This window comes from Squalius cephalus, assembly GCF_949319135.1.
Source record: "Squalius cephalus genome assembly, chromosome: 23".
Taxonomy (NCBI): Eukaryota; Metazoa; Chordata; class Actinopteri; order Cypriniformes; family Leuciscidae; genus Squalius; species Squalius cephalus.
In genome coordinates, this window is record NC_137144.1 from 4907222 (window position 1) to 4935033 (window position 27812).

The 27812-nt window shown below is 39.5% G+C and overlaps 1 protein-coding gene across 2 annotated transcripts in view; it reads left to right on the forward strand.

Annotated features, from left to right (window-relative positions):
* Positions 1-27812, forward strand: part of wwox (WW domain containing oxidoreductase) — a gene marked incomplete at its 3' end in the record, with an annotated part of 261789 nt that overhangs the window by 70477 nt on the left and 163500 nt on the right. For both annotated transcript variants that reach the window (XM_079859839.1, XM_079859838.1), the window contains 2 exons: positions 7663-7751; positions 22360-22545. In XM_079859839.1, the coding sequence (XP_079715965.1) occupies positions 7663-7751; positions 22360-22545 (275 nt within the window). The remainder of the gene's footprint in view (positions 1-7662; positions 7752-22359; positions 22546-27812) is intronic.

The window sequence follows — 27812 nt, forward strand, 5'->3', positions numbered from 1 at the left end:
GAAATTACGAAAAATGCCCAAAATCTAGGAGGAAGTTAAAAATAGCTCACTTCCTGTTGTGTTTAGGGCTATGCTCCAAGAGACTTTTTTGTAGGTATTGGGTCATTACATGTATGTACCAAATTTCATACCTGTAAGTGAAACCAGGAGCCGGGGCAAAATGTGGGGGCAATAATTTACCGAATTTGCCCCACCCAATTTTGAAAACCATATCACACGTAAGTTTTCACCACTTCTGAAGCGTGTGCAAAGTTTCATGAGTTTTCGAGCATGTTTAGGCCCTCTAAAAAGCGATTCACTTTGGAGAAGAATAATAATAATTAAAGCTGCAAGCAGCGATGAAAGGGCCCTCGCACCCGTGCCATCAACACTCGGTGGCTTTAGGAAGGCAGAGCATGGTTGGGAAATGTACATTTAAGGAGGTATATATAGTAAGAGTATGTCAAAGTCAGTTACAAAATGTTTTGTATAATGGTGATAATAGCATGCTTCATGACTCAGCTAAGTGTTGCTAGCATGTTCAGTCTGTTTCTAGCATGCTTAGTACACAATAATTATGTGGTTAGTACTGCATTACTGTGTTAACCATGTCAGTTTCTGTTGCCAGTAGGTGGCGTTATGACTATAACTGAATATGAGCATGGATGTGTGTTCAGGACAGAACTCTTATCAAACATGTGAAGTTTGGTGCAAATTGGACATTGCCTTCTTGAGTAACAACAAAGTCATGTTTCATTGAATTAGCATTCTTTAGAACTTAGCTAAGCATTGTTAGCATGTTTTAACATGTTGCTAGAACGGCATCAACGTGTTAAACATGTCACTTCCTGTTGCCAGTTGGTGGCGCTATTACTATAACTGAACATTCTCATGTAGATGTGTTCAGGCCATGACTCTTATCAAAAGTGTGAAGTTTGGGGCAGATTGGACATTCCATGCCTGAGTTACAGCAAATTCCTATTTAATTGCAATAATAGCATGCTTTAGCACTTGGCTAAGAGTTTGCTAGCATGTTTTAGCATGTTTCTAGTATGTTGTTAGCATGTTTAACACTTGCTGGCACTTTTTTATATGTTATTAGGAGTCCACAACAGTGTTAAACATGTCACTTCCTGTTGCCAGCAGGTGGCGCTATGACTGTAACTGAATATAAGCATGGTCATGTGTTCAGGACAGAACGCTTATCAAAAGTGTGAAGTTTGGGGCAGATTGGACATTCCATGCCTGAGTTACAGCAAATTCATATTTAATTGCAGTAATATCATTCTTTAGCACTTAGCTAAGTGTTTGCTATTATGTTTTAGCATGTCTCTAGTATGTTGGTAGGATGTTTAGCACCTACTGGCATTTTTTTATATGTTATTAGGAGTCAAGAACAGTGTTAAACGTCACTTCCTGTTGCCAGCAGGTGGCGCTATGACTATAACTAAATATGAGCATGGACATGTGTTCAAGAGATAACTCTTATCAAACGTGTGACGTTTGGGGTAGATTGTACATTGCCTTCTTGAGTAACAACAAAGTCCTGTTTCATTGAATTAACATGCTTTAGCACTTAGCTAAGTATTGCTAGCATGTTTTAATATGTTTCTAGCATGTTTAGAACTCAATGGCATTTTTAACATGTTGCTAGAACGGCATCAACGTGTTAAACATGTCACTTCCTGTTGCCAGTAGGTGGCGCTATTACTATAACTGAATTTGAGCATAGGCATGCGTTCAGGCCATGATTCTTATCAAACATGTGAAGTTTGGGGCAGATTGGACGTTCCATGCCTGAGTTACAGCAAATTCCTATTTAATTGCAGTAATAGCATGCTTTATCACTTAGCTAAGTGTTTGCTAGCATGTTTCTAGTATGTTGCTAACCTGTTTAGCACTTGCTGGCTCTTTTATATATGTTATTAGGAGACCACAACAGTGTTAAACATGTCACTTCCTGTTGACAGCAGGTGGCGCTATTACTATAACTGAATATTCTCATGTAGATGTGTTCAGGCCATGACTCTTATCAAACGTGTGAAGTTTGGGGCAGATTGGACATTCCATGCCTGTGTTACAGCAAATTCCTATTTAATTGCAGCAATAGCATGCTTTAGCACTTAGCTAAGTGTTTGCTAGCATGTTTTAGCATGTTTCTAGTATGTTGTTAGCATGTTTAGCACTTGCTGGCACTTTTTTTATATGTTTTTATATGTCCACAACAGTGTTTAACATGTCACTTCCTGTTGCCAGCAGGTGGCACTATGACTGTAACTGAATATGAGCATGGTCATGTGTTCAGGACAGAACGTTTATTAAAAGTGTGAAGTTTGGCGCATATTGGACATTGCCTTCTTGAGTAACAACAACATCCTGTTTCATTGAATTAGCATGCTTTAGCACTTAGCTAAGTATTGCTAGCATGTTTTAACATGTTTCTAGCATGTTTAGACCTCAATGGCATTTTTAACATGTTGCTAGAATGGCATCAACGTGTTAAACATGACACTTCCTGTTGCCAGTAGGTGGCGCTATTACTATAACTGAATATTATCATGTAGATGTGTTCAGGACAGAACGCTTATCAAAAGTGTGAAGTTTGGGGCAGATTGGACATTCCATGCCTGAGTTACAGCAAATTCCTATTTAATTGCAATAATAGCATGCTTTAGCACTTAGCTAAGAGTTTGCTAGCATGTTTTAGCATGCTTCTAGTATGTTGTTAGCATGTTTCGCACTTGCTGGCACTTTTTTATATGTTATTAGGAGTCCATAACAGTGTTAAACATGTCACTTCCTGTTGCCAGCAGGTGGCGCTATGACTATAACTGAATATGAGCATGGCCATGTGTTCAGGACAGAACTCTTATCAAACGTGTGAAGTTTGGGGGAGATTGGACATTCCATGCCTGAGTTACAGCAACTTCCTGTTTCATGGCGAAACATCGAAATTTGTAAGGCCGCCGAGGACCCGCCCTTCGACGAAAACTCAAGATCTTCGCAATTTAACGTCGCAAAGGCCTTAAGATTACACTCACCAAATTTGAAGATGATCAGATTAAAACTGTAGGAGGAGTTCGTTAAAGTACGAGGCCTGAAAATGGCAAAAACTGCACAAAAATCTGAGAGGAAGTTCAAAATGGCTGACTTCCTGTTGTGTTTAGGGCTATGCTCCAAGAGACTTTTTTGTAGGTATTAGGTCATTACACGTATGTACCGAATTTCGTGCACGTACGTGGAACGTTGCAGGAGGCGCACTCCGTTGAACTTTTATAGGTGGCGCTATCGAGCCATTTTGCCCCGTCCAATTCTGAAACCTATATCAGATGTAAATTTTCGCCAGTTCTGACGCGTGTGCAAAGTTTCGTGAGTTTTCGCGCATGTTTAGGCCCTCAAAAATGCAATTCAATGCGGAGAAGAATAATAATAATAATAATTAAAGCTGCAAGCAGCGATGAAAGGGCCCTCGCACCCGTGCCATCAACACTCGGTGGCTTTAGGAAGGCAGAGCATGGTTGGGAAATGTACATTTAAGGAGGTATATATAGTAAGAGTATGTCAAAGTCAGTTACAAAATGTTTTGTATAATGGTGATAATAGCATGCTTCATGACTCAGCTAAGTGTTGCTAGCATGTTCAGTCTGTTTCTAGCATGCTTAGTACACAATAATTATGTGGTTAGTACTGCATTACTGTGTTAACCATGTCAGTTTCTGTTGCCAGTAGGTGGCGTTATGACTATAACTGAATATGAGCATGGATGTGTGTTCAGGACAGAACTCTTATCAAACATGTGAAGTTTGGTGCAAATTGGACATTGCCTTCTTGAGTAACAACAAAGTCATGTTTCATTGAATTAGCATTCTTTAGAACTTAGCTAAGCATTGTTAGCATGTTTTAACATGTTGCTAGAACGGCATCAACGTGTTAAACATGTCACTTCCTGTTGCCAGTTGGTGGCGCTATTACTATAACTGAACATTCTCATGTAGATGTGTTCAGGCCATGACTCTTATCAAAAGTGTGAAGTTTGGGGCAGATTGGACATTCCATGCCTGAGTTACAGCAAATTCCTATTTAATTGCAATAATAGCATGCTTTAGCACTTGGCTAAGAGTTTGCTAGCATGTTTTAGCATGTTTCTAGTATGTTGTTAGCATGTTTAACACTTGCTGGCACTTTTTTATATGTTATTAGGAGTCCACAACAGTGTTAAACATGTCACTTCCTGTTGCCAGCAGGTGGCGCTATGACTGTAACTGAATATAAGCATGGTCATGTGTTCAGGACAGAACGCTTATCAAAAGTGTGAAGTTTGGGGCAGATTGGACATTCCATGCCTGAGTTACAGCAAATTCATATTTAATTGCAGTAATATCATTCTTTAGCACTTAGCTAAGTGTTTGCTATTATGTTTTAGCATGTCTCTAGTATGTTGGTAGGATGTTTAGCACCTACTGGCATTTTTTTATATGTTATTAGGAGTCAAGAACAGTGTTAAACGTCACTTCCTGTTGCCAGCAGGTGGCGCTATGACTATAACTAAATATGAGCATGGACATGTGTTCAAGAGATAACTCTTATCAAACGTGTGACGTTTGGGGTAGATTGTACATTGCCTTCTTGAGTAACAACAAAGTCCTGTTTCATTGAATTAGCATGCTTTAGCACTTAGCTAAGTATTGCTAGCATGTTTTAATATGTTTCTAGCATGTTTAGAACTCAATGGCATTTTTAACATGTTGCTAGAACGGCATCAACGTGTTAAACATGTCACTTCCTGTTGCCAGTAGGTGGCGCTATTACTATAACTGAATTTGAGCATAGGCATGCGTTCAGGCCATGATTCTTATCAAACATGTGAAGTTTGGGGCAGATTGGACGTTCCATGCCTGAGTTACAGCAAATTCCTATTTAATTGCAGTAATAGCATGCTTTATCACTTAGCTAAGTGTTTGCTAGCATGTTTCTAGTATGTTGCTAACCTGTTTAGCACTTGCTGGCTCTTTTATATATGTTATTAGGAGACCACAACAGTGTTAAACATGTCACTTCCTGTTGACAGCAGGTGGCGCTATTACTATAACTGAATATTCTCATGTAGATGTGTTCAGGCCATGACTCTTATCAAACGTGTGAAGTTTGGGGCAGATTGGACATTCCATGCCTGTGTTACAGCAAATTCCTATTTAATTGCAGCAATAGCATGCTTTAGCACTTAGCTAAGTGTTTGCTAGCATGTTTTAGCATGTTTCTAGTATGTTGTTAGCATGTTTAGCACTTGCTGGCACTTTTTTTATATGTTTTTATATGTCCACAACAGTGTTTAACATGTCACTTCCTGTTGCCAGCAGGTGGCACTATGACTGTAACTGAATATGAGCATGGTCATGTGTTCAGGACAGAACGTTTATTAAAAGTGTGAAGTTTGGCGCATATTGGACATTGCCTTCTTGAGTAACAACAACATCCTGTTTCATTGAATTAGCATGCTTTAGCACTTAGCTAAGTATTGCTAGCATGTTTTAACATGTTTCTAGCATGTTTAGACCTCAATGGCATTTTTAACATGTTGCTAGAATGGCATCAACGTGTTAAACATGACACTTCCTGTTGCCAGTAGGTGGCGCTATTACTATAACTGAATATTATCATGTAGATGTGTTCAGGACAGAACGCTTATCAAAAGTGTGAAGTTTGGGGCAGATTGGACATTCCATGCCTGAGTTACAGCAAATTCCTATTTAATTGCAATAATAGCATGCTTTAGCACTTAGCTAAGAGTTTGCTAGCATGTTTTAGCATGCTTCTAGTATGTTGTTAGCATGTTTCGCACTTGCTGGCACTTTTTTATATGTTATTAGGAGTCCATAACAGTGTTAAACATGTCACTTCCTGTTGCCAGCAGGTGGCGCTATGACTATAACTGAATATGAGCATGGCCATGTGTTCAGGACAGAACTCTTATCAAACGTGTGAAGTTTGGGGGAGATTGGACATTCCATGCCTGAGTTACAGCAACTTCCTGTTTCATGGCGAAACATCGAAATTTGTAAGGCCGCCGAGGACCCGCCCTTCGACGAAAACTCAAGATCTTCGCAATTTAACGTCGCAAAGGCCTTAAGATTACACTCACCAAATTTGAAGATGATCAGATTAAAACTGTAGGAGGAGTTCGTTAAAGTACGAGGCCTGAAAATGGCAAAAACTGCACAAAAATCTGAGAGGAAGTTCAAAATGGCTGACTTCCTGTTGTGTTTAGGGCTATGCTCCAAGAGACTTTTTTGTAGGTATTAGGTCATTACACGTATGTACCGAATTTCGTGCACGTACGTGGAACGTTGCAGGAGGCGCACTCCGTTGAACTTTTATAGGTGGCGCTATCGAGCCATTTTGCCCCGTCCAATTCTGAAACCTATATCAGATGTAAATTTTCGCCAGTTCTGACGCGTGTGCAAAGTTTCGTGAGTTTTCGCGCATGTTTAGGCCCTCAAAAATGCAATTCAATGCGGAGAAGAATAATAATAATAATAATAAACAGAGCAATTCCAAGAGGGTCCTCACACCATCGGTGCTCGGGCCCTAATAAACAGAGCAATTCCAAGAGGGTCCTCACACCATCGGTGCTCGGGCCCTAACTAGATCAATTAGTGCTACAGGCTGGCTATACAATTGAGAGGGAGTTTGATTGACAGGCGATCTGACCAATCATAATCCGCCATCTGCCGAATCTGCCATTTTTGTCTTTCTGCGGTTAAAACAACATTCCTCCTGATGTTCATTCATGTTTATTTGATGCTATAAATGAACTAGAAGGAAGAGGTGATCGGTTCATGAGCGGCTTTAACTGAGCGATCTGTCAGACACATTAAAGAGACACAAAACGCTATTTATTGTTTAAATTTCTTTAAAAAATGACTTTGTTTCATATCAAAAGTAACCTGGTCTGTCCTGTCTCAGTGTGTTGTCAGTGTGAGAACAGTGTGTGTGTGAGAGGCGCGTGGCTTGTCGGACATAGCAACAGTAACTAAAGGGGGCGGGTCTTTCGCAAATTGAATTTATATTCAAGATTAAGAATTTATCTGATTTATTTATTGCTGTTGGTGCGCCTGTACACTAAACCCTGAGAGTTTCCCACTGACTTCACCTGGAGAAAACTTCAGCTGACCTCTGACCAGCCAGACTCTGATCCTTCCTTTGTGGAGTGATTTATGTGTCTTCCTTCATATCGATCGTCTTCGGCTATGATCAAAGGTGCACCTAAAAGCCAGCACTGAGAGAGACCATTATTGTGTGTTTGGCTTTGCTCATACATTATTTATCTCTTTGAGCCTGTTCTATATGCCATTATGGACATTATGAAAGAAGGGAGCCACTGCCTCACCGTTTACTTAGTGTAAGCACAGGATGCCGGGAGGAAAGATCGGATACAGGGTCATAAAAATGCCATAAAGAGGATATTGAGATGCTCTCCTGCCACAGAATGTGCAACATTCCCTATTGGAAATGCGGCCCTGATTTAGGCAAAGAGAGATGGAGTTGTTTTTCATGGTGTCGGTGAGATGGAGGGTTCAGTGAGTTAGAGCGGGATGTGTGGGCTATGGCTTTCAGTCTGTTAGCAGTGTGATAGTGATGGATGTAGCTGGTGTAATATCTGCTGGTTTCTCTCTTTTTTTCCAGAGCAAAGCTCGTGTTGAAGCCATGACGCTGGATTTGGCTTCCTTGAGGAGTGTCCGAGAGTTTGCCGAGATCTTCAAAGCCAGGAAACTGTAAGTAACACAAGATACAGCAGAATTATAATGCAAGGATGAACTGCTTCTGGAATGAGACGCTGGCTAGGTCATCATGAAAAGCTTTCCGATTGCTCTGTCCTGAGACCGACCCCCCCCCCCCCCCCCCCCCCACCGGCTCCATTAACGAACTATCACATCAGAGAAGGGCCAAAGGTCTCCCCTCTTTCATCCTGAGCCCCGTCCCTCTCGCTGGTCAATACACAAGTATCCGCACCTTAGCTATAGTTCCATCAATCTCAGGGATTGGGAAGTCCTCCACAGTCTCCTGGTCAAATCAATGACCGCTCCCGCTTTCGGGAAGCTCCGCTGCGCTGCTGAGAACTGCCAACATGACTGTTCAAGACTGCTGAAAATACATACAGAAATAAATACATATTTGAATTCTTTCATTAATAAATAATATATATATATATATATATAATTTTTTTTTTTTTTTTTTTGCTGATTTTTATGTTGTTATTAAAAAATAAAAATACATTTAATTTATTTTGTTTATAAATAATATACATCATTATTTATTTTTTATATGTACACTCATTATATGTTAGTGTATAATTATTATTAACAGTTGTATTAATTCATTTATAAATAATATATTTTAATATTGTTTTTTTTTGTTGCTGATAAATAAATGGATGGATGGATGGACAGATATGGATGGATGGATGGATGGATGGATGGATGGATGGATGGATGGATGGATGGATGGATGGATGGATGGATGGATGGATGGATGGATGGATGGATAGATAGATAGATAGATGGATGGACAGATATAGATAGATAGATAGATAGATAGATAGATGGATGGATGGATGGATAGATGGATAGATGGATGGATGGATGGATGGATGGATGGATGGATGGATGGATGGATGGATGGATGGATGGATGGATGGATGGATAGATAGATAGATAGATAGATGGATGGACAGATATAGATAGATAGATAGATAGATAGATAGATAGATCTATATCTTGGTAAGATTGCTTTAATCCTGGACTAATTAAAGACAGCATTGATTGTAGTGTTATCAGTTATTAATTATTATTAAATTGTCAAGACAAAACATTTAATAGGTTGAGTGTCTCGTATGCCTTCTATTATCATATCAATACAGTGTTTTTTTAATCTGTAAACATTCATTAGTTTTGTGATGGTGAGCTGCAGTGATCAGTGATTAGGCTAATGAGGCATAATTATGATTTAATATAGACGTGTCTAGAATATTTTCTGTTCTCTGTGAGAACTGTGTCCATTCAGATGTAGTTCCTTATACTGTAGTTCTCAGGAAAAGAAATGTGAAGTATTGATTATATTGAGATAATAATAATAGTAATAGTAACTTTGTTTAAATCAGGAGTATCGTTGTCTGAAATGACTGTGTTGTGAGTTGGGCTGTTTCCTAGTCCTGGTTCTTGCTTCGCTTGTTCTTCTGTGGAGTTCCTCAGTGTTCCTGCGGTAGAGCCTCGACCTTCAGCGCTCCATCAGTCCACAGTGAGTGTGTGTGTGAGTGTGTGTGTGGGGGTGTCCCGGGCCCTCGAGGGCCTGCAGGACTCATCTGGCCCCCGGCCGGCCCCGGGGCACGACAGCAGCAGAGCTTGGTCAGCAGCCAGAGTCCTGGAGGTGACCCCCCCCCCCCCCAACACACACACACACCGCCCCGTCCCCGAGCTCGAGCCAACCCCCCCCTCCCGAGTGACTGTGGCTCCTGATTACAGGACCTCTGAGCAGTGTTTCCACAAGTGAAAGATGTGTGTTTTGGGCCCTAAACCCGAGTTAGATGCCCTGCCTAAAGCCTAGATAGGAAGCTAAGCGTGTTGCTAAGCTAACAATGCACTATTCACGCAGACTTGAAAGCGCACACGCTGGTGTTTGGGCAGAATAGCTCATGTTGAACTTCCACAGTCACTGTTTTGTGTTTGTCATTATGAAGCGCCCTCTGCACAGAGACGGCACTGCTGCGGCTCACAGTGTGGTCTTTGGGTTTGCTTTGTTTGTCTATTTTTTATTTTTTTTGCTTTCCGTGTTTTGTTTTGCCTTTGTGTTGTTTCGCTTCACTTTGGGTTCTGTCATGTTTCGTTCTGATTTGTCTTGTTTTATTTAGTTTTTTGTGTTTTGCTTTACCTTTGTGTTGTATTGCTTTAGGGTCTGTTTTTATTTGTTCTGTTCTGTTTTGTTTTACTTTTCTATTTTGTTGTACTTTGCTTTTGTTTTGTTTTGCTTTGCTTGTTCTGTCTTGTTTTGCTTTTTGTGTTTTATTTTGCTTTTGTGTTTTGTTTAGTTTGTTTTACCTTTGAGTTATATTACTTTGGGTTCTGTTTTTTGTTCTGTTGTATTTTTTCCTGTTTGCTTTTTGTGTTTTATTTTGCTCTGCTTTGCTTTATTTTTGTTTTGCTTTGCTTTTGTGCACGTTTAGTTTGTTTTACCTTTGTGTTATATTACTTTGTGTTTGTTATTTTTGTTCAGTTCTATTGTGTCCTGTTCCTTTTTTTTCTTTCTTTTCTTTGTGTTGTAGCTTATTGCTTTGTTGTGTTTTTGTTTTGTTCTGTTCTGTCTCGTTTTGCTTTTTTGTGTTTTTATTTTGATGTTTTCTTGTGTTTTGTTTTGCTTTTGTATTGTTTTGCTTTGCTTTTTGTGTTTAATTTTGCTTTGCTTTTTTGTGATTAGTTTTGTTGAAGTGTTGTCTATCAGGAGGCTTTTGGAGCAGATCTTTAGGCAGAATTGTGTAGGGCTTATCTAGGTCTGTATTCGCTCATATTTGTGTACAGCTAGTGTTGCTATGTGCGTGTGAATGCATTACGTTTCCCTCGTGTGTCTTGGCTTGTTGGCTGAAGTGCCAGTTCGGGTTTGCGCCTCCGCCTCCCGAACACATCTGGGCTGGTCAGATCATAATGGAAGCTGTCAGCCTTTAATAAGAGGGAGAGATTAACCTATTAGTTTGGGACCCAAAGCATTTATTTGGCCCAGTGACCCAAAGTTCGTTTGGGGATTGAGAGGGCTTTCTCCCTGGCGCTTTGAACCGTCCAGTTTCCACGGACTTATATTTTTCCCTGTCTGTCTTCTCACTTCACAGCTCAGGATAGTTGCCAATGAAAGGTTTGAGACTCTGCACTTAAAAGCAACGCTTTGACGCTTCAAAGTAAACAGACACATAACATTTAATGCACATTTGTTTGGCTGAGAGCAAATATAAGCTCTCGGGGTTTGTTTATACCACAGAGAGGTGTTTTAGAAGTAAGGTTTGACCTAAACCATTGTTCAGATCCCTAATCCTGCGTATGAAAAATAGCTAAATAGCTTAATGTCTTTAGCCGAATGACCTCTGACGACCTCATCTGCGTTCCAGTGAACACTTTCACACACTCCTCGCGCTCATGTGACCCGATCATACCCGAGTGAGTGAGTGAATGAATGGATGAATATCCTCTCTCTCCCTGGCCAAGGTTGTATTTCTTCATTAGCGGCTCCCAGGATGTGTGTGTGTGTGTGTGTGTGTGTGTCCCGGAGGAGGTGGAGTAGATTAATTCTCATCAGAATGGAGAGGTGCTCAGGTGTGAATGGCAGAAGGCAGCTGGTGAGACCACAACACGCCTCCCTGTTTCTGTTTCCGTCGAGATGTCTGCCGGCACACACACACACACACACACACACACACACACACACTAACAGTTACTGCCATTGGAGCTTAATTCAATCACAGCTGCTTTCGCCACTTTTTTCCTACCCTCTTTTCTTTTGTAGCCGTCCGTAAACCCCCCGCTCGCTCATTCCTTCTCTTTCTCTTTGTTCTTCACCCTCAGTGTGTTCAGGTGGGCACGGGGAACATATTTCCATGCACTTATCATCCCTTTGTTCTCATCAGGGTCTGTAGTGTTTCACTCAGTCTGCTGTGAAGTGTTCTTGATCGCCTATGATGTTTAATTTCGCTGTGTATTGATTGCTTGTGGACAAATTCCTGACTCAAGGTGTTCAATCCGAGAGAAATGCAATAAAAGGACTCAGATATGCAACAGAAACATGCAAATATTCTCACCACAACTAGTTATATACTAATTATTTTAGAAAAGTTTGCATACTGGTGTGTGTCAGTCAAGCTGTCTATGGTAAATCACATGATCTACTCCTATTGCAGTAACAGTTTATTGATAAGCTAACAATGAAATAATATACAGGCTAACTATATAATATATAACTAGATATCTTTACATATCAGTAATGGGTGATTTTTGTTTTTAGCAATAAATGCTTTTTGTTTGTTATTATGAGATGTCCCTCTCAATTGTCTTTAGCTGTTTTCCCCCCTGAAAGGTTGTATATCAGAAGGAATTTGGAGCAGATAAATTAATATGCTATATTAATAATTAATAATGAATTCAAATTGATATGATTATACTTTTTTATGTTGATTGATGAATTATGTAAGAACTGACAAAACATACTGTAAGCCTAGAAAACAAAGACCTCACCTTGGGAAGGAGACAACTATAACTCCACTAATATTGAAACTGTAAGTGTATCACCGTTATTTCCTCGCTGATGAGAAACGTCATGTAGCTTTTAAGTTGCAGAAGTATTTTACTGATAAAATCGTCAGTAAGTGTGTGTCCGCACTGAATGTGTGTGCATTTGAGTGGGAGAGAGAGAGTATTTGCTTTCCGTACGTAATAAAAGTCAATTATGTGGCAAAACATGGAAATAATCTGTCATTTTTGTTTACTCTATTTATTTTCTTGGTCCGTTTCATTGTGTGTTTTGGTTCTTTTGCTGTTGTCGGCTGTGAAGTCCTTTGAAATAACTGAAATCATGTGGCGAAGTGATATGGAGCTGTAATGCGGTCAATATCTGCTGGAACTACTTTATCACTGCGTTTCCCTGAAAATACCTGCACACCTTATAATGTTCATCAGCCAATCAGATTCAAGCATTCAACTATCCAGTAGTATAAGCTATTTTAAAGGCTTCTAACTTTGTTTTGGAATTTTCTACAATGGACCCTTTTTACAGACTGAGATAATGTGTTTTATTGCTCATCAACATCATAAATCCCGAAAAGTTTTTTTTGTATATTTTCATTTAAAAATTACTGTAAATGAGAAATTCTGACAAACAAATTCTGTTGTGATTGGTCTACTCTGCTCTGATTGGTCAGATGGTCCAGTCTGTTGTGATTGGTCTACTCTGCTCTGATTGGTCAGATGGCCCAGTCTCTTGTGATTGGTCTACTCTGCTCTGATTGGTCAGATGACCCAGTCTGTTGTGATTGGTCTACTCTGCTCTGATTGGTCAGATGACCCAGTCTGTTGTGATTGGTCTACTCTGCTCTGATTGGTCAGATGGTCCAGTCTGTTGTGATTGGTCTACTCTGCTCTGATTGGTCAGATGGCCCAGTCTCTTGTGATTGGTCTACTCTGCTCTGATTGGTCAGATGACCCAGTCTGTTGTGATTGGTCTACTCTCTTCTGATTGGTCAGATGACCCAGTCTGTTGTGATTGGTCTACTCTGCTCTGATTGGTCAGATGACCCAGTCTGTTGTGATTGGTCTACTCTGCTCTGATTGGTCAGATGGCCCAGTCTGTTGTGATTGGTCTGCTCTGCTCTGATTGGTCAGATGACCCAGTCTGTTGTGATTGGTCTACTCTGCTCTGATTGGTCAGATAGTCCAGTCTGTTGTGATTGGTCTACTCTGCTCTGATTGGTCAGATGGCCCAGATGAATAACCCTCTACAATGAAAGCACAACACATTGGAAAAATGTAATGGCTGACAACTAAATATGAAATGTATATATTCCATTGTATATATTGTGTGTATATAATAGCACATTGTGTCTATATAATAAATATAAACAATACTAATAGCACTGCTGTTGTAATGGCAGGTTTATAGACAGAGACAGCACAATAGCAGTTGTAGTTGAGCATGGACGGCCGATGACTGAACTGATTTTGCTGAAAGAGACTTTGATATTATATTTTACATGCGTTTGTGCACCTCCTGTTTTCTCTTTAAACTGATGTTGCTTTTAAATGTGACGACGACCGATATAAACATATATCAGAGATGCCACAGAACAACCATTTTTAGTTCCCTAAAGAACATTCTCAAAATAACATTCTTTTTTAATCTTTTTGTGAAGAAGATTTTAATAAAATTAAGAACCTATTAAGAATCTTTTGTGCAATGGAGAGATTCCTTGGATGATAGCATCAATGCCAGTTAAGAACCTTGTGTGCAGCGAGAAAAAAAGCCTTCATAACAAAGAGATCCATAGATGTACATCATTTATATTTAACATCTCATTGCCCATAAAACCTTAGCGCGGTGAGAATAGTCTTTTACAGTGTGTGTGTGTGTGTGTTATCAGTGTCTCCACAGAATTACTCTTACCCGTCGTGGCTTTGCTAATAACCATGTGTTTGTGGGTGCCGTCTGTGTAACACCGTTTATGTGTGTCTGTCTATTTGAAAGCATCTCTCTGTTAGCCACACATTTTCTCGGCGGCCCATAAACGCAGCTCTTAATGACGGCCGGTCGGAGTGGAGGGAGACAAAAGCAATCATTCTTTTATGGGCAGAGATTATTCTCAGGTCAAAGGTCGTGCCCTGGGGGTTCTTTAAAGTAAGTATGGAGCGTTATTCCTCCCGGTTCGCTCGTTTCCGCCCCCGCTCGCCCTGACACGTAAATTGCACATTTGTGGAAGACCCCCCTGATCGCATTAATAAGTTTAAAGGGAGTTTTTACATTATGTGGCCTAAGCTATTAAAACCATTTGTTAGCTTTTTGCTTATGAAGACACGCCTGGCGGGGGGGCGTCTCAGACCGAGCGTGTGCGAGCCGCAGTTGTTAAATCAGAGGACACAACAGTAGGATTATCATGCAAACAACAACGCTGCTTCCCACAGAGGCCCATTTCCAAAGCAACCGGAGAAATTACTGAGAGAGAGAGAGAGAGAGAGAGAGAGAGAGAGAGAGAGAGAGAGAGAGAGAGAGAGAGACAGACAGAGAGAGAGAGACAGACAGAGAGAGACAGAGAGAGACAGAGAGAGAGAGAGAGAGGGAGAGAGAGAGAGAGGGAGAGAGAGAGAGAGAGACAGAGAGAGAGAGAGCAGAGAGAGGGAGTGAGAGAGAGAGGAGAGAGAGAGAGAGAGAAGAGAGAGGAGAGAGAGAGACAGAGAGAGAGAGAGAGAGAGAGAGGAGAGAGAGAGAGAGAGAGAGAGAGAGAGAGGGAGAGAGAGAGAGAGAGAGAGAGAGAGAGAGAGAGAGAGAGAGAGAGAGAGAGAGAGAGAGAGAGAGAGAGAGAGAGAGAGAGAGAGAGAGAGAGAGAGAGAGAGAGAGAGAGAGAGAGAGAGAGAGAGAGAGAGAGAGAGAGAGAGAGAGAGAGACGGAGATTTAGTTTAAGAAGATTTGTTTTCTTCCTACGAAGGGTCGTGGTGTACGATAACTTCACGAGGTCTTCACGAAAACTATAGCTTGATGTTTTTGTGTGTGTATTTTCTAAAGAAAATGTGAGTGGTGCTTGTGGTCTTCTTAAAACTGACTATCACTGAGTTTTTTGTCCGTGTATGTCAGTGTTATTTTAGTATTATTTATATGCAATTATTCTTTAATATAATAATATTTGCATACTATTTTTCATTTTATGATTTTATTTACAGTTTTTTTTTTTTGTTTTTTTTTTAATTACTAGTTAGGTTTACATTTTTTTTATTCAGTGTTTCAACTTTATCTAAACTGTTGGCAAGTTTGTTTTTCATATATAAAATATACAGGGCTTGACATTAACTTTTTTGCTCACCCGCCACTGTTGGCTAATGGTTTTCCAAAGTTACTTGCCATTCAGTATTTTTACTGGCCACAGATTTGACACCGATACCATTGGGAAAAACTGCCATATAGATATTTTTTAATATTATGTCTTAATTTGTCAGCAGGTTTATTAGGCTGCTGTCACTTTAAGACCTGACGCATACATCCATTATACTGTTACACATGCGTTTTCTTTCTTTTCTTTTTTCTGAGGACATTTTCTCTTTTCTGTTTACGCGAATACTTGTCAAGACCGGCATTATTTTATATGCATTTTACTTTATGTTCGCGCACTTTGGGTGTGAGCACAAAATCTGCAGGTAAAATTAAAAAGTAAAATTATGCGCAATCCCACGCTGAAATTATATTCATCCGGAGCAAATGAAACGAGTGAGTGAGTGGAGGCGGGTCTGTGTGTCACTCGCTGTCGGAGAGATGAGAGAGAGAGAAAGAACAGCTGGCATTGTGTATCTATTCTGCGGAAAATTATTATTGGAACATTTCAGGTTTCTCAGTATTGATATGTAGCGTAAAATCTATATTTTTAACGACACAACATTGCACTTATTTTATTATTTCAGATGCCTTTTTTACAACTTAGAAACTGAAGTTCTAGCATATACTTCTTAACTGAAACCCACAGCTTCACTATTAGTAGAGAGACGCTGCCAGGTAGAATTAATTCACACGCAATCGCTCTCTCACTAATGCATTCATATAAATGTAATCTTTACTGTGGTAAATATATTTATATGTATATTTATATGTAAAAAATATTTATCTGTATCTGATTTAAAACCTGTGAGAAATATAATGACCCAAAGACAAAATAACTCAATCTTTTGATGTATTCTACAGATTGTGATGTTAAGGAATGAGCGTCCGCTGAAGTGTTGTGTGTCTGTACGGATGTGTGTTCCTGGTTTCCGGGTGTTTTCCGTGTCTCACTCATGGGATCCGTTATCTCCTGATCACGAGCATCACAGACATGCTCCTCTTCCATTACACGCTCTCAAACACAAGCGTGAAAGTCATAAAGTTTAATGGTGTTCTCTCGCAGGTACAATCACTCCCTCTTTTTGAGTCCACGCTTCATTAAGTCCCAGAGAGATCTGTGTGTGTGTGTGTGTGAGTGTGTGTGTGTGTGTGTGTGTGTGTGTGTGTGTGTGTGTGTGTGTGTGTGTGTGTGTGTGAGTGTCAGTCAGCGTTGGAGAGTAGATCAGTTTCCTCCACAGATGTTCTCCAGCGGGAGGTGAACGGCTCTCTCGGGCATGAGTGTGTGTGTGTGTGTGTGAGTATGTGTGTGTATATATATATATATATATATATGTGTGTGTGTAAAATGTCAGTCATATTCATTACCAGCTCCGTAGCATGTATTTTCTCTAAATTAAAAAGTTATAAAATTGTAAGTAGTTCAATGGGACTCAATTCAATTGCTGGTTAGACTGACTCTATTTGAAAAGCCTATATTTTTAAATATAATGTATTACTGTGATGCAAAGCAGCATCATTACTCCAGTCTTCAGTGTCACATGATCATTCAGGAATTATTCTAATATGATGATTTGATGCTCAAGAAACATTTATGATTATTATCAATGTTGAAAACAGTTGTGAACAATTTTTATTTCTTCAAATTTTAATTTTAATTTATTTCTTTCTATACAATTTTTATTTTGATCCTTTGATGAATAGAACGTTCAAAAGAACCGCATTTATATCAAATAAAAAAGCTTTTGTAACATTAAACACCACCGTTCAAAAGTTTGGGGTCAAAAGTTTGGGGTCAGTAAGATTTTTTTTTAATTTTTTTATGGGTCAAAGAAATCTATACTTTTATTCAGCAAGGATGCTTTAAATTGATAGAGTAAATTGAAATTGAAATTAAATTGCATTAAAAAGTTACAGTAAATGTATGTATAATGTTCCAAAAGATTCTATTTCAAATAAATGAAATTGAACTTCTCATTCTATAAGAATCCTGAAAAACAAATTGTACACAACTGTTTTCAACATTGATAATAATCATAATTGTTTCTTGAGCATCAAATCATCATATGATAATGATTTCTGAAGGATCATGTGACACTGAAGACTGGAGTAATGATGCTGAAAATTCAGCTTTGATCACAGGAATAAATTACATTTTAACATATATATATATAAAAAGAAAACAGTTATTTTAAATTGTCATAATATTTAACAATATTACTGTTTGTTTTGTATTTTTTAATCAAATAAATGCAGCCTTGGTGAGCAGAAGAGACTTCTTTAAAAAATAAAAATAAAACCATACTGATCCCAAACGTGTGAACGGCAGTGTATATCAAGAACAGGACGTCCCCCTTTAAAATTTATTAGAAGACAAAGAGAAAATTGGTGATGGAGGCTGTCAACAGGATTTCTCTGTCTGGGCTTGAGACGCAAGCCTTTTCTGTTCAATAAAAAAGAAACATCCAAGCCCAGCTAAACTTTCAAAAACATATATCCAGTCTTCCAAAACCATGTGGACAAATATGTTAGACCAAGATTGAACTTTTTGGCCAATGTTGTAAAAAGAGCGAAAACATCAGCGCCTCAGCAGAAGAAGAACAGCATATACCCATAGAGCATCACTTAAGTGGAGGCGGAGGGACCATCAGTGGCTCCAGGTACCAGTCCTGATAGAAAGATGAAAATGAAGAGAACTTTCACCTTTCATCAAACACTACATTAAAAAAAGAAAGGCTTCAGCATAGAAAGATGAATGTTTTGGCCCAGCCGGAGCCCTGACCTGAATCCTATAGTAAGCCTATAGTAGTGAGGGACCTGAAGAGGGCCGTGCACAGGAGAGGCCCTCACAATTACACAGATCGGGAACGTTTTTACAAAGAAAAGCATATTTGGGAAAATATTCCCAAGTCAAGATGTGCCAAGCTGAAAGAGCCCTATCCAAGCAGACCGAGTGCTGTGATACAATCAAAGGCTGCCTCTACTAAGTGCTAGTTCAGGGTAGTGAACACTTATGCAGTTACTGTAGTTCAGGGGGGTGAACACTTATGCAGTTACTGTAGTTCAGGGGGGTAAACACTTATGCAGTTACTGTAGTTCAGGGGGGTAAACACTTATGCAGTTACTGTGGTTCAGGGGGTGAACACTTATGCAGTTACTGTAGTTCAGGGGGTGGACACTTATGCAGTTCTGTGGTTCAGGGTAGTGAACACGTATGCAGTTACGGTAGTTCAGGGTAGTGAACACGTATGCAGATACTGTAGTTCAGGGGGGTGAACACTTATGCAGTTACTCTAGTTCAGGGGCTGAACTCTTATGCAGTTCTGTGGTTCATGGTAGTGAACACGTATGCAGATACTGTAGTTCAGGGGGTTGAACACTTATGCAGTTACTGTAGTTCAGGGGGGTGAACACTTATGCAGATACTGTAGTTCAGGGGGGTGAACACTTATGCAGTTACTCTAGTTCAGGGGGGTGAACACTTATGCAGTTACTCTAGTTCAGGGAGTGAACACGTATGCAGTTACTGTAGTTCAGGGTAGTGAACACATATGCAGATACTGTAGTTCAGGGGGGTGAACACTTATGCAGTTACTGTAGTTCAGGGGGGTGAACACTTATGCAGATACTGTAGTTCAGGGGGGTGAACACTTATGCAGTTACTGTAGTTCAGGGGGTGAACTCTTATGCAGTTCTGTGGTTCATGGTAGTGAACACGTATGCAGATACTGTAGTTCAGGGGGTTGAACACTTATGCAGTTACTGTAGTTCAGGGGGGTGAACACTTATGCAGATACTGTAGTTCAGGGGGGTGAACACTTATGCAGTTACTCTAGTTCAGGGGGGTGAACACTTATGCAGTTACTCTAGTTCAGGGAGTGAACACGTATGCAGTTACTGTAGTTCAGGGTAGTGAACACATATGCAGATACTGTAGTTCAGGGGGGTGAACACTTATGCAGTTACTGTAGTTCAGGGGGGTGAACACTTATGCAGATACTGTAGTTCAGGGGGGTGAACACTTATGCAGTTACTCTAGTTCAGGGGGGTGAACACTTATGCAGTTACTGTGGTTCAGGGGCTGAACTCTTATGCAGTTACTGTGGTTCAGGGTAGTGAACACGTATGCAGATACTGTAGTTCAGGGGGGTGAACACTTATGCAGTTACTCTAGTTCAGGGGCTGAACTCTTATGCAGTTCTGTGGTTCAGGGTAGTGAACACGTATGCAGTTACTGTAGTTCAGGGGGGTGAACACTTATGCAGTTACTGTGGTTCAGGGGGTTGAACACTTATGCAGTTACTGTAGTTCAGGGGGTGAACACTTATGCAGTTACTGTGGTTCAGGGTAGTGAACACGTATGCAGATACTGTAGTTCAGGGGGGTGAACACTTATGCAGTTACTGTAGTTCAGGGTAGTGAACACGTATGCAGTTACTGTAGTTCAGGGGGTGAACACTTATGCAGTTACTGTGGTTCAGGGTAGTGAACACGTATGCAGATACTGTAGTTCAGGGGGGTGAACACTTATGCAGTTACTCTAGTTCAGGGGCTGAACACTTATGCAGTTACTGTAGTTCAGGGTAGTGAACACGTATACAGTTACTGTAGTTCAGGGGGTTGAACACTTATGCAGTTACTGTGGTTAAGGGGGTGAACACGTATGCAGTTACTGTAGTTCAGGGGGGTGGACACTTATACAGTTACTGTTGTTCAGGGGGGTGAACAGTTCAGGGTAGTGAACACGTATGCAGTTACTGTAGTTCGGGGGTGAGTGAACACTTATGCAGTTACTGTAGTTCAGGGGGTGAACACGTATGCAGTTACTGTAGTTCGGGGGTGAGTGAACACTTATGCAGTTACTGCAGTTCAGTGGGGTGAATACGCAGTTACTGTAGTTCAGGGGTTGAACACTTATGCAGTTACTGTAGTTCGGGGGGGTGAACACTTACGCAGTTACTGTAGTTCAGGGGGGTGAACAGTTATGCAGTTAGTGTTTCCAAGTTTTTTTTTTCTCTGAAATGTCACTTTGGTTTTCAGTGACATTGCATAGGTTGTAATATTTACATGAAAGGTGCAAAGGTTCAAATATGATTGAAATTTTTTTTTATATTCACTGTATGAATGAAATATTATTAAATATACATTACATTTATATTATATTCTACAAAATCCATAAAAAAGATTACAAATATGAAGAATATTTTGATAAATTGAAAAGCATTAAATAAAATATTATAAAATGTATTACATATTTATTTTCATTATATATTTCTTGTTTTACCATTTTTATTTTATATGAATACATATAATATCATATCTGCATTACCACCTCAGATGTATATTATATTATATTATATTATATTATATTATATTATATTATATTATATTATATTATATTATATTATATTATTAACTGCTTACATTAGTTTTTTTATTAAATGTAATCCTGTAGGAGCATTGAGTCATGTTGTATTTCAGATGTAAAGCTTGCTGTACGGTAATCAGGCACAATAACTGTAAAAACCTTATTGTGTTGTTCTTTGGTCTTCTAAAGGTCAGTTGCATCTAGAACATGTGCTGTTCAGTGTTTGTTTCGCTGCGTGTTTCTAATGAAGCACATGTGTAGCCGTGGCCTCTGCACATTTCCCATGATCCCGTGCGTTTCCACTGATGCACGCTGCTTTCCACATAGAACCTGAAGGGAAATGTGAAGTGTACTTTTTTTTAATGTCATAGAGAAGACTCATTAAAGCAGGGGCATAACAATTCCTCCATTAATTTTCCAGCAACCAGTTTTTAATTAATAGTGCAGGCAGTATTAAATATGAAGTACACAAATTGCCTGTGGGCTTCGTAATTAATTCTAATGGAAGAAATTAAAAATTGGTGGGGTGGATTCCGATTATTCTGCTGTATGGCCGTGGTTTCGGGACCACTGGAGCGACTCTGTCAAAGAGAAAGATCTCGCCCGGACTCTCCAGAAATCTGTCGTTCCTCACGCTGATGGACGTCTGCACACACTGACCTTGGAGTAGCCTTGAGCGGATGTGTTTGAGTGTGTTTTAATCCCTAATTCCATTCAGAATGATTTTTGTTTAATCTGTAATTTGTTTTCGTTTGGGAGGTTTTTGTGGTTTTGTTTTGGTGTTTTTTTTGTTTTTAGTTTAGTTTTTGTTTTGTTTTAACTTTATTTTTTGCTTCTTTTTTTGTGTGTTGTTTATGGTTTTGTTTTAGCTTTAGGTTTTTTGTTTTGTTTGTTTTGGTTTTATTATTTTGCTTTTAGTTTTAGGGTTTTGTTTTGGTGGTGTTTGTTTTGTTGTTGTTTATGAATTTGTTTTGGTTTATTGTTTTGTTTTGGTGTTTGTTTTTCTTTTGGTTTGTTTTGTTATTGTTTTGTTTTGGTGTTGTTTATGAATTTGTTTTGGTTTATTGTTTTGTTTTGGTGTTTGTTTTTCTTTTGGTTTGTTTTGTTATTGTTTTGTTTTGGTGTTGTTTATGTTTTTGTTTTAGTTTGGTTTGTTTTTGTGTTGAAGTTTTTTTTGGTTTATAGTTTTGTTTAGTTTTAGTTGGTTTAGTTTTAGTTTTCTATTGTTTTTTAGTTTTTTTTTGTTTTATTGTTTTGTTTTTATTTTGGTGTTGTTTATGTTTTTGTTTTAGTTCAGTGTTTTATTTTGTTTGTTTTAGTTTTATGGTTTTGCTTTTACTAACATAATGATTGTTTGCAAGCATGTGTTCCTTTCCCTCATTGAGTGTGGCTGTATCCCTGTCTCTGTGAAGGCCTCTGCACGTGCTGGTGTGTAACGCAGCCGTCTGCACTCAGCCCTGGAGACTGACAGAGGACGGGCTGGAGTCCACCTTCCAGATCTGCCATCTCGCTCACTTCTACCTGGTCCAGCTCCTGCTCGATGTCCTGAGGCTCTCGGCTCCGGCCCGCGTGGTGGTGGTGTCCTCAGAGTCTCACAGGTTAGAAACACTCCACATCATTGCTTTAGTTCATCTCTGAAGCATCCATGTTTATACATGTATATGTATATGTATATGTATATGTATATGTATATGTATATTTGTTGCTTCACCAACAGTCTTTGTCGCTCATTTTTCCAGATTGATTTATACTATTTCTGTCAAGACCATTATCGTCAAATACGATAAAAGTACAACATGATTCGAGAATTTATTCTGATTCAAGGGGAATCAGAATGCCAAATCCTGACTGGGCGAGATGAGGAGCTGGGGATGGAGGAAATAATTAGCTCCTGAGAAACGTGATAGCTGCTGATAATACTGAAGGAGCTTATATATGTATACAGTGATAGGCGTCGTATTCCTATAGGTAGATGTGGATCAGCTGATGCGAGCTTGACTAACGTGACCTGCCAGAACTGACGCTATGCTTGATTTGTGATGGATATTCTTAAAGCTACACTGTGTAACTTTTTTAGTTGATTCTTAGCAAAAAACACTTAGTTCTTTCAAAAATATATGTGCTCATTAATGTATATTTACTTCTTTCAAGTAATAAAGTATTCTCTTAAGTTTATAATCTGCCATTGAAAGTACATACGGGTGAGGGGTTCGTATGCCGGTCGCCATGTTGCCCCTCCATCTTGAAACTACATTAGCCAAAGAGGGACATGCCTGTAAATTCAAGCTTCGCCTTTCGCGCTTTACACTCAGTGACACCGTGACGAATGCGAGGGGGAGATTACTCGCGAGCTCGCGAGTGCCGGCAGATTTGAAAGATAGTGTGGTGTGTGTGTGTGTGTGTGTGTGTGTGCGTGCGTGCGTACTCACATTTGAAAGAGAGAATTAAAACGTCAACGCGACAGACAAATCAGCAAGACCATAGTCAATATTGGAGTAACTTTTCCCAGATGGAAAGAGCTCATGAGGAGAAAAGATTTTAAAACGGACGCCGAGGTTGCCTGCTTTCTTCTCGACAGGTAATTCAGCCTATTTGTGTAAATTCGAAGTTTTATAGTTGCTTGTCTAACCATAGCATGGTTGTGCATAACGCCAGAACGACCTCTAGTATAACTTCATCCTCGCATCAATGGTGAAAAAGTATTGTTTACCTTGTAACATAAATCTGTGCTGCGACAGATCACAGGTGATGAATAGTTTTAAAGGCGCAATTTTTTAAGCTATATAAAAAAGGACACTGTAAATTTTAGTTATTTTTAATTGCTTTTACTTTTTACACATTGTAACGTTAGCCTAATCTGATTATGCTGGGATAGCCGATTCCAAGGGTGACGTTTACCTCCTGACATCTGTCCTGTAGTTTTATTCATTTTAGACGTATTGTTTATTATTGTCATGGACGAAGTGATAACTGGAAGCCATGTTAATCTTGGAATAATACGGCCACCGTAGGAGTTAAAACGCCCTCGGAATTGAGAGGAACAGAAACTAATTTTCACTGGGTAGTCATATACAATTTCACCGCTAGATGAGGGTAAAAATCACACAGTGTAGCTTTAAACCTGCGCTAGGGGTCAGTCGTAACAGGAAAAGGAAGAATGAGTCTCACTACCAAGTTTTATTTTCAAAAGGGTTTAGCATCAGGGGCAGACAAGACCAAAATAACAAACAAAACAATCTTTGATTAACCTCTACAATTCCTGAACAATAAATGTAAAAAAACCTAAATACAATTTAAACTTACCTACCTCCCTAAACCAAAAACAATGTGAAAAGATAGATGTACAAAATAAAATGGTGTCAAACCCCCTACCTCCCTTAATTTGGCAAAGATATATTTTTATTTTTAACATAAATTAAAAATAATTTATATAAATATTTTTGTTGTTGCATCAAGTTAACAAGAATTGATCACAGGTCCAAAATTACAATCACAAACTCCAAATAATCCCTCACAACACAATCTGAAATAATCCCTCACAATCTTTCTGATACGACACTCTAGACGAAACGACGACGATGATGATGATACGAAGTAATACCGAAGTGGTACACGATCAAACACACGATGGCACAATAATGTCCTTGGTTGAGTGTTTGGGGTGGTCTTATATCTGGATGAGGTGTGGAGGAGAACCAATCACAGCCTCCAGGAAATGATCACAAGATACCGCCCACCTGTAACACAAACATGCACATGCACAGAGACAATATACACAGGACAGAATGGAATAAATGACTCAGGCTCATAACAGAGCAGCAATAGAGAAAGGTTGTCTATGATATCTATCAGCACATGCCAACTAGGCCATGCTAACCAGCTAAACCCTGAGCTCTCTGTTGAGAAACGGGCCACTTCTGTTCTCAGAAATCTCGCCCATACACCCGAGTTTCCATTACATTGGGAAACAATGCGTGTGCTATAAGTGGAGTGCAGATAGTATGCAGAAAGAGAGAGCTAACGGTTCCTGTTACATGACTATTAAATAAAAAGTGCTTTGAAGAACATGTTCGACTCTGAGAGTGAGGGTCCATTAGATTAACAAGCCCCATGTGTCATCGAGTGAACAGAGTCTTACACAGTCTCAATTCACTCTCCCCAACTGTAAAATCACTTACTTGTAATCGCAGTAACTCCTCCAATTAACTTTAACAGTGTATTTCCCGTTCTCTACCACACCTGATAATTTCTGATCCTCACCTCCTCATCTCTATCAGTTCCATTGCCTTTAATATGTAGCCTTTTGAGCTCACCATCTGACCTCTGACCCAGGAAGAGATTATATTTCCCAAAGCCGCAAGAGCCGTTAAACCTTGACACCACTGTACGAGGAACCAAAGAATGAGGGAAATTGAGGGTGTCAAAATAAAATGTGTTCAGCGGGGACGTTTATCTGCGCTGCAGCACTGGGGCTTAAGTGACAGGACCGATCGGTGTTGGCATTTTCCTCCCGACTCCAAACAAGAGACACGGATAGTGTGGACGGGAAACTCACCTCTGAAAACTCACGCTTTTATACTTCAGTCTCTTTAAAGCAGGATCCTGCAGTCATTAAACACCAGCCTGACCTGACCTTTTCATACCTCTGCTCTGAAAATAGACTCTTTCCACCCCAGAATGCCTCTGCTGGGAAGACCGTGTGGATTATCCTGGCCGTGAGATGATGACAGAGTCAACATGTGCAGAGGATAGTGGGGATGGATATATAACCGCTAAACTGATAGGGCTAGTTCAGCCAAAAATACTAATAAAAAAAAACCATTCTGTCGTACTCATGCTCATGTCGTTCCAATCCTGCTTTTCTTTTTCCATGGAACATATAATGAGTTTTAAAGTGCCCCTATTAAGGCTCCTGATTTTGTTTGGGATATCCTTCAATAGTTTTACATGAATCAAAGGTCAAAAAACACTGTCATTTTCTCATAATATCCACTGCAGAATCAGCTCTTTTCTCACAGTGTCTTAAACGGTTCAATCAAGGATTCATTCGCTCTAAACCCCGCCTTTCTGAGAGCTGCTCTGCTCTGATTGGTCAGATGACCCAGTCTGTTGTGATTGGTCTACTCTGCTCTGATTGGTCAATGACCCAGTGTGCTGTGATTGGTCAGAAACTAAACGCTCATTATCATATCTGAATCTCAGCTCTTGACACACAGTGATACGAACATTAACGATGGCGTGGGTTTTACCGTATCAAAGTGGATTTGCTTTGTCAGCAGAAAACAGCGTCTTCTCCACACGAACCAAACTCTTCCAGTCTCAGATACACTCCAGTGTTTGAGGGCGGAGCAAAGAGACACTGTTCAGCCAATCATAGACTGGCATTATGCAAATTAGTTACAAACCTACGCAGTTCAGCAGGAAGTGAGACGGGAATTACTGACGACTCGTTTCAGAATCAATTATTTCTATATCTTTTAAACTTTGCAGAGCTTTTGCTTTCACAAACAGCTATATTACACTGCATGAAAGGAAATATATATAAAAAAACAATAAAAAAAAACATAATAGCTTTAAATAATGTTCACTGTCACACAGCACTTGAAATTTAATAGTGATGCATGGTAATAAAAAAAAATATAATAATAAAATAAAGAAATATTATTTATTATGCATGGATCATATATTATATTAATGAAAAATTAACTATTAATTATGCATGTATATATTTTTAAATATCAGAAAAGTGGCCCATACGACTTTTATTCCCAGTCTGAATCCATAAGAATCAGAGGAACAGACCTTCATTTACGTCAGTGCTCTCTTAAAATGTGGTCCTCTGCCATTGCTCTTTAACTTGTTAGTCAAACTGAACTACTGTTATGATACTTTTAAGATTTTTTTCTCCCTGAGCTTGACAGACCCTGGTAATTTCATGTTTTGGGAAAGAAAAGTGTTTTTTGGGTGAGCTACTGCTTTAATGAAGTAGTTTCCCACTCCCACAGTTCACACTTTGAGTATTTGCAGCGACGCGATGCCCGCAGATGTTGGTGTTTACCCAAGCAGAGATGTAACGTGTCAAACAGCAACACGCGCCGCACTGAGCTTGTCATACAGTGAATGTGACGTTTTGATTGGTTGTTATGTAAAGCACATAATTAAGAGGTAAACTCTGAATGCGATTGCGGGCGCAGAACACACTCTGATGCGCACTAGGGGAGGGACGATTCATTTCACTGCAGTTTCTTGGGACTGTTGTTTACACACACACAAGGACACATCGAGAAAATACAGCGCCTTGTGTTCAGGGGCCTTGTCAAACATCTGGCGTTTAACAGCTTAGTCAGAGCCAATTAAAGAACGTCATGTCGTAGCTTTGATTTGCATTAAGCCAGACCTGGCCTGCCAAAGCTCATTTAGTTCACTTCTCCATCGGCTCACGTTCTGGAGGTTATTCCCGCAACTCAAGTCAACGGGAAATCAGTTTTGTCCATTTGTTCATATTCACCATTTACATTCATTCTTTTTAGTTCACCCCTAAATGAACGCTTCGTTATCATTCATTTACCTTTTCGTCATTCCAAACCTGTATTGACTGAATGTCTTTATTGTGTGGAACATGGAAAATGATATTTTGAAGAATGCCAGTAACCAAGCCGTTTGTGTGACTGTAGACTTCTGTTTCAACAAAACGAAACGAAGCACATAATGCAAGACACAAAAGACAAAACACACACACAAACACAAAACTAACCAAGACAAAGCACAAAACGAGACTAAACATTTGAAACTAAATGTAAAAAACAAAAAACACAACAAACGATTAAAAATTACACCTACAGGGACTGTAATGATATTTTATAAA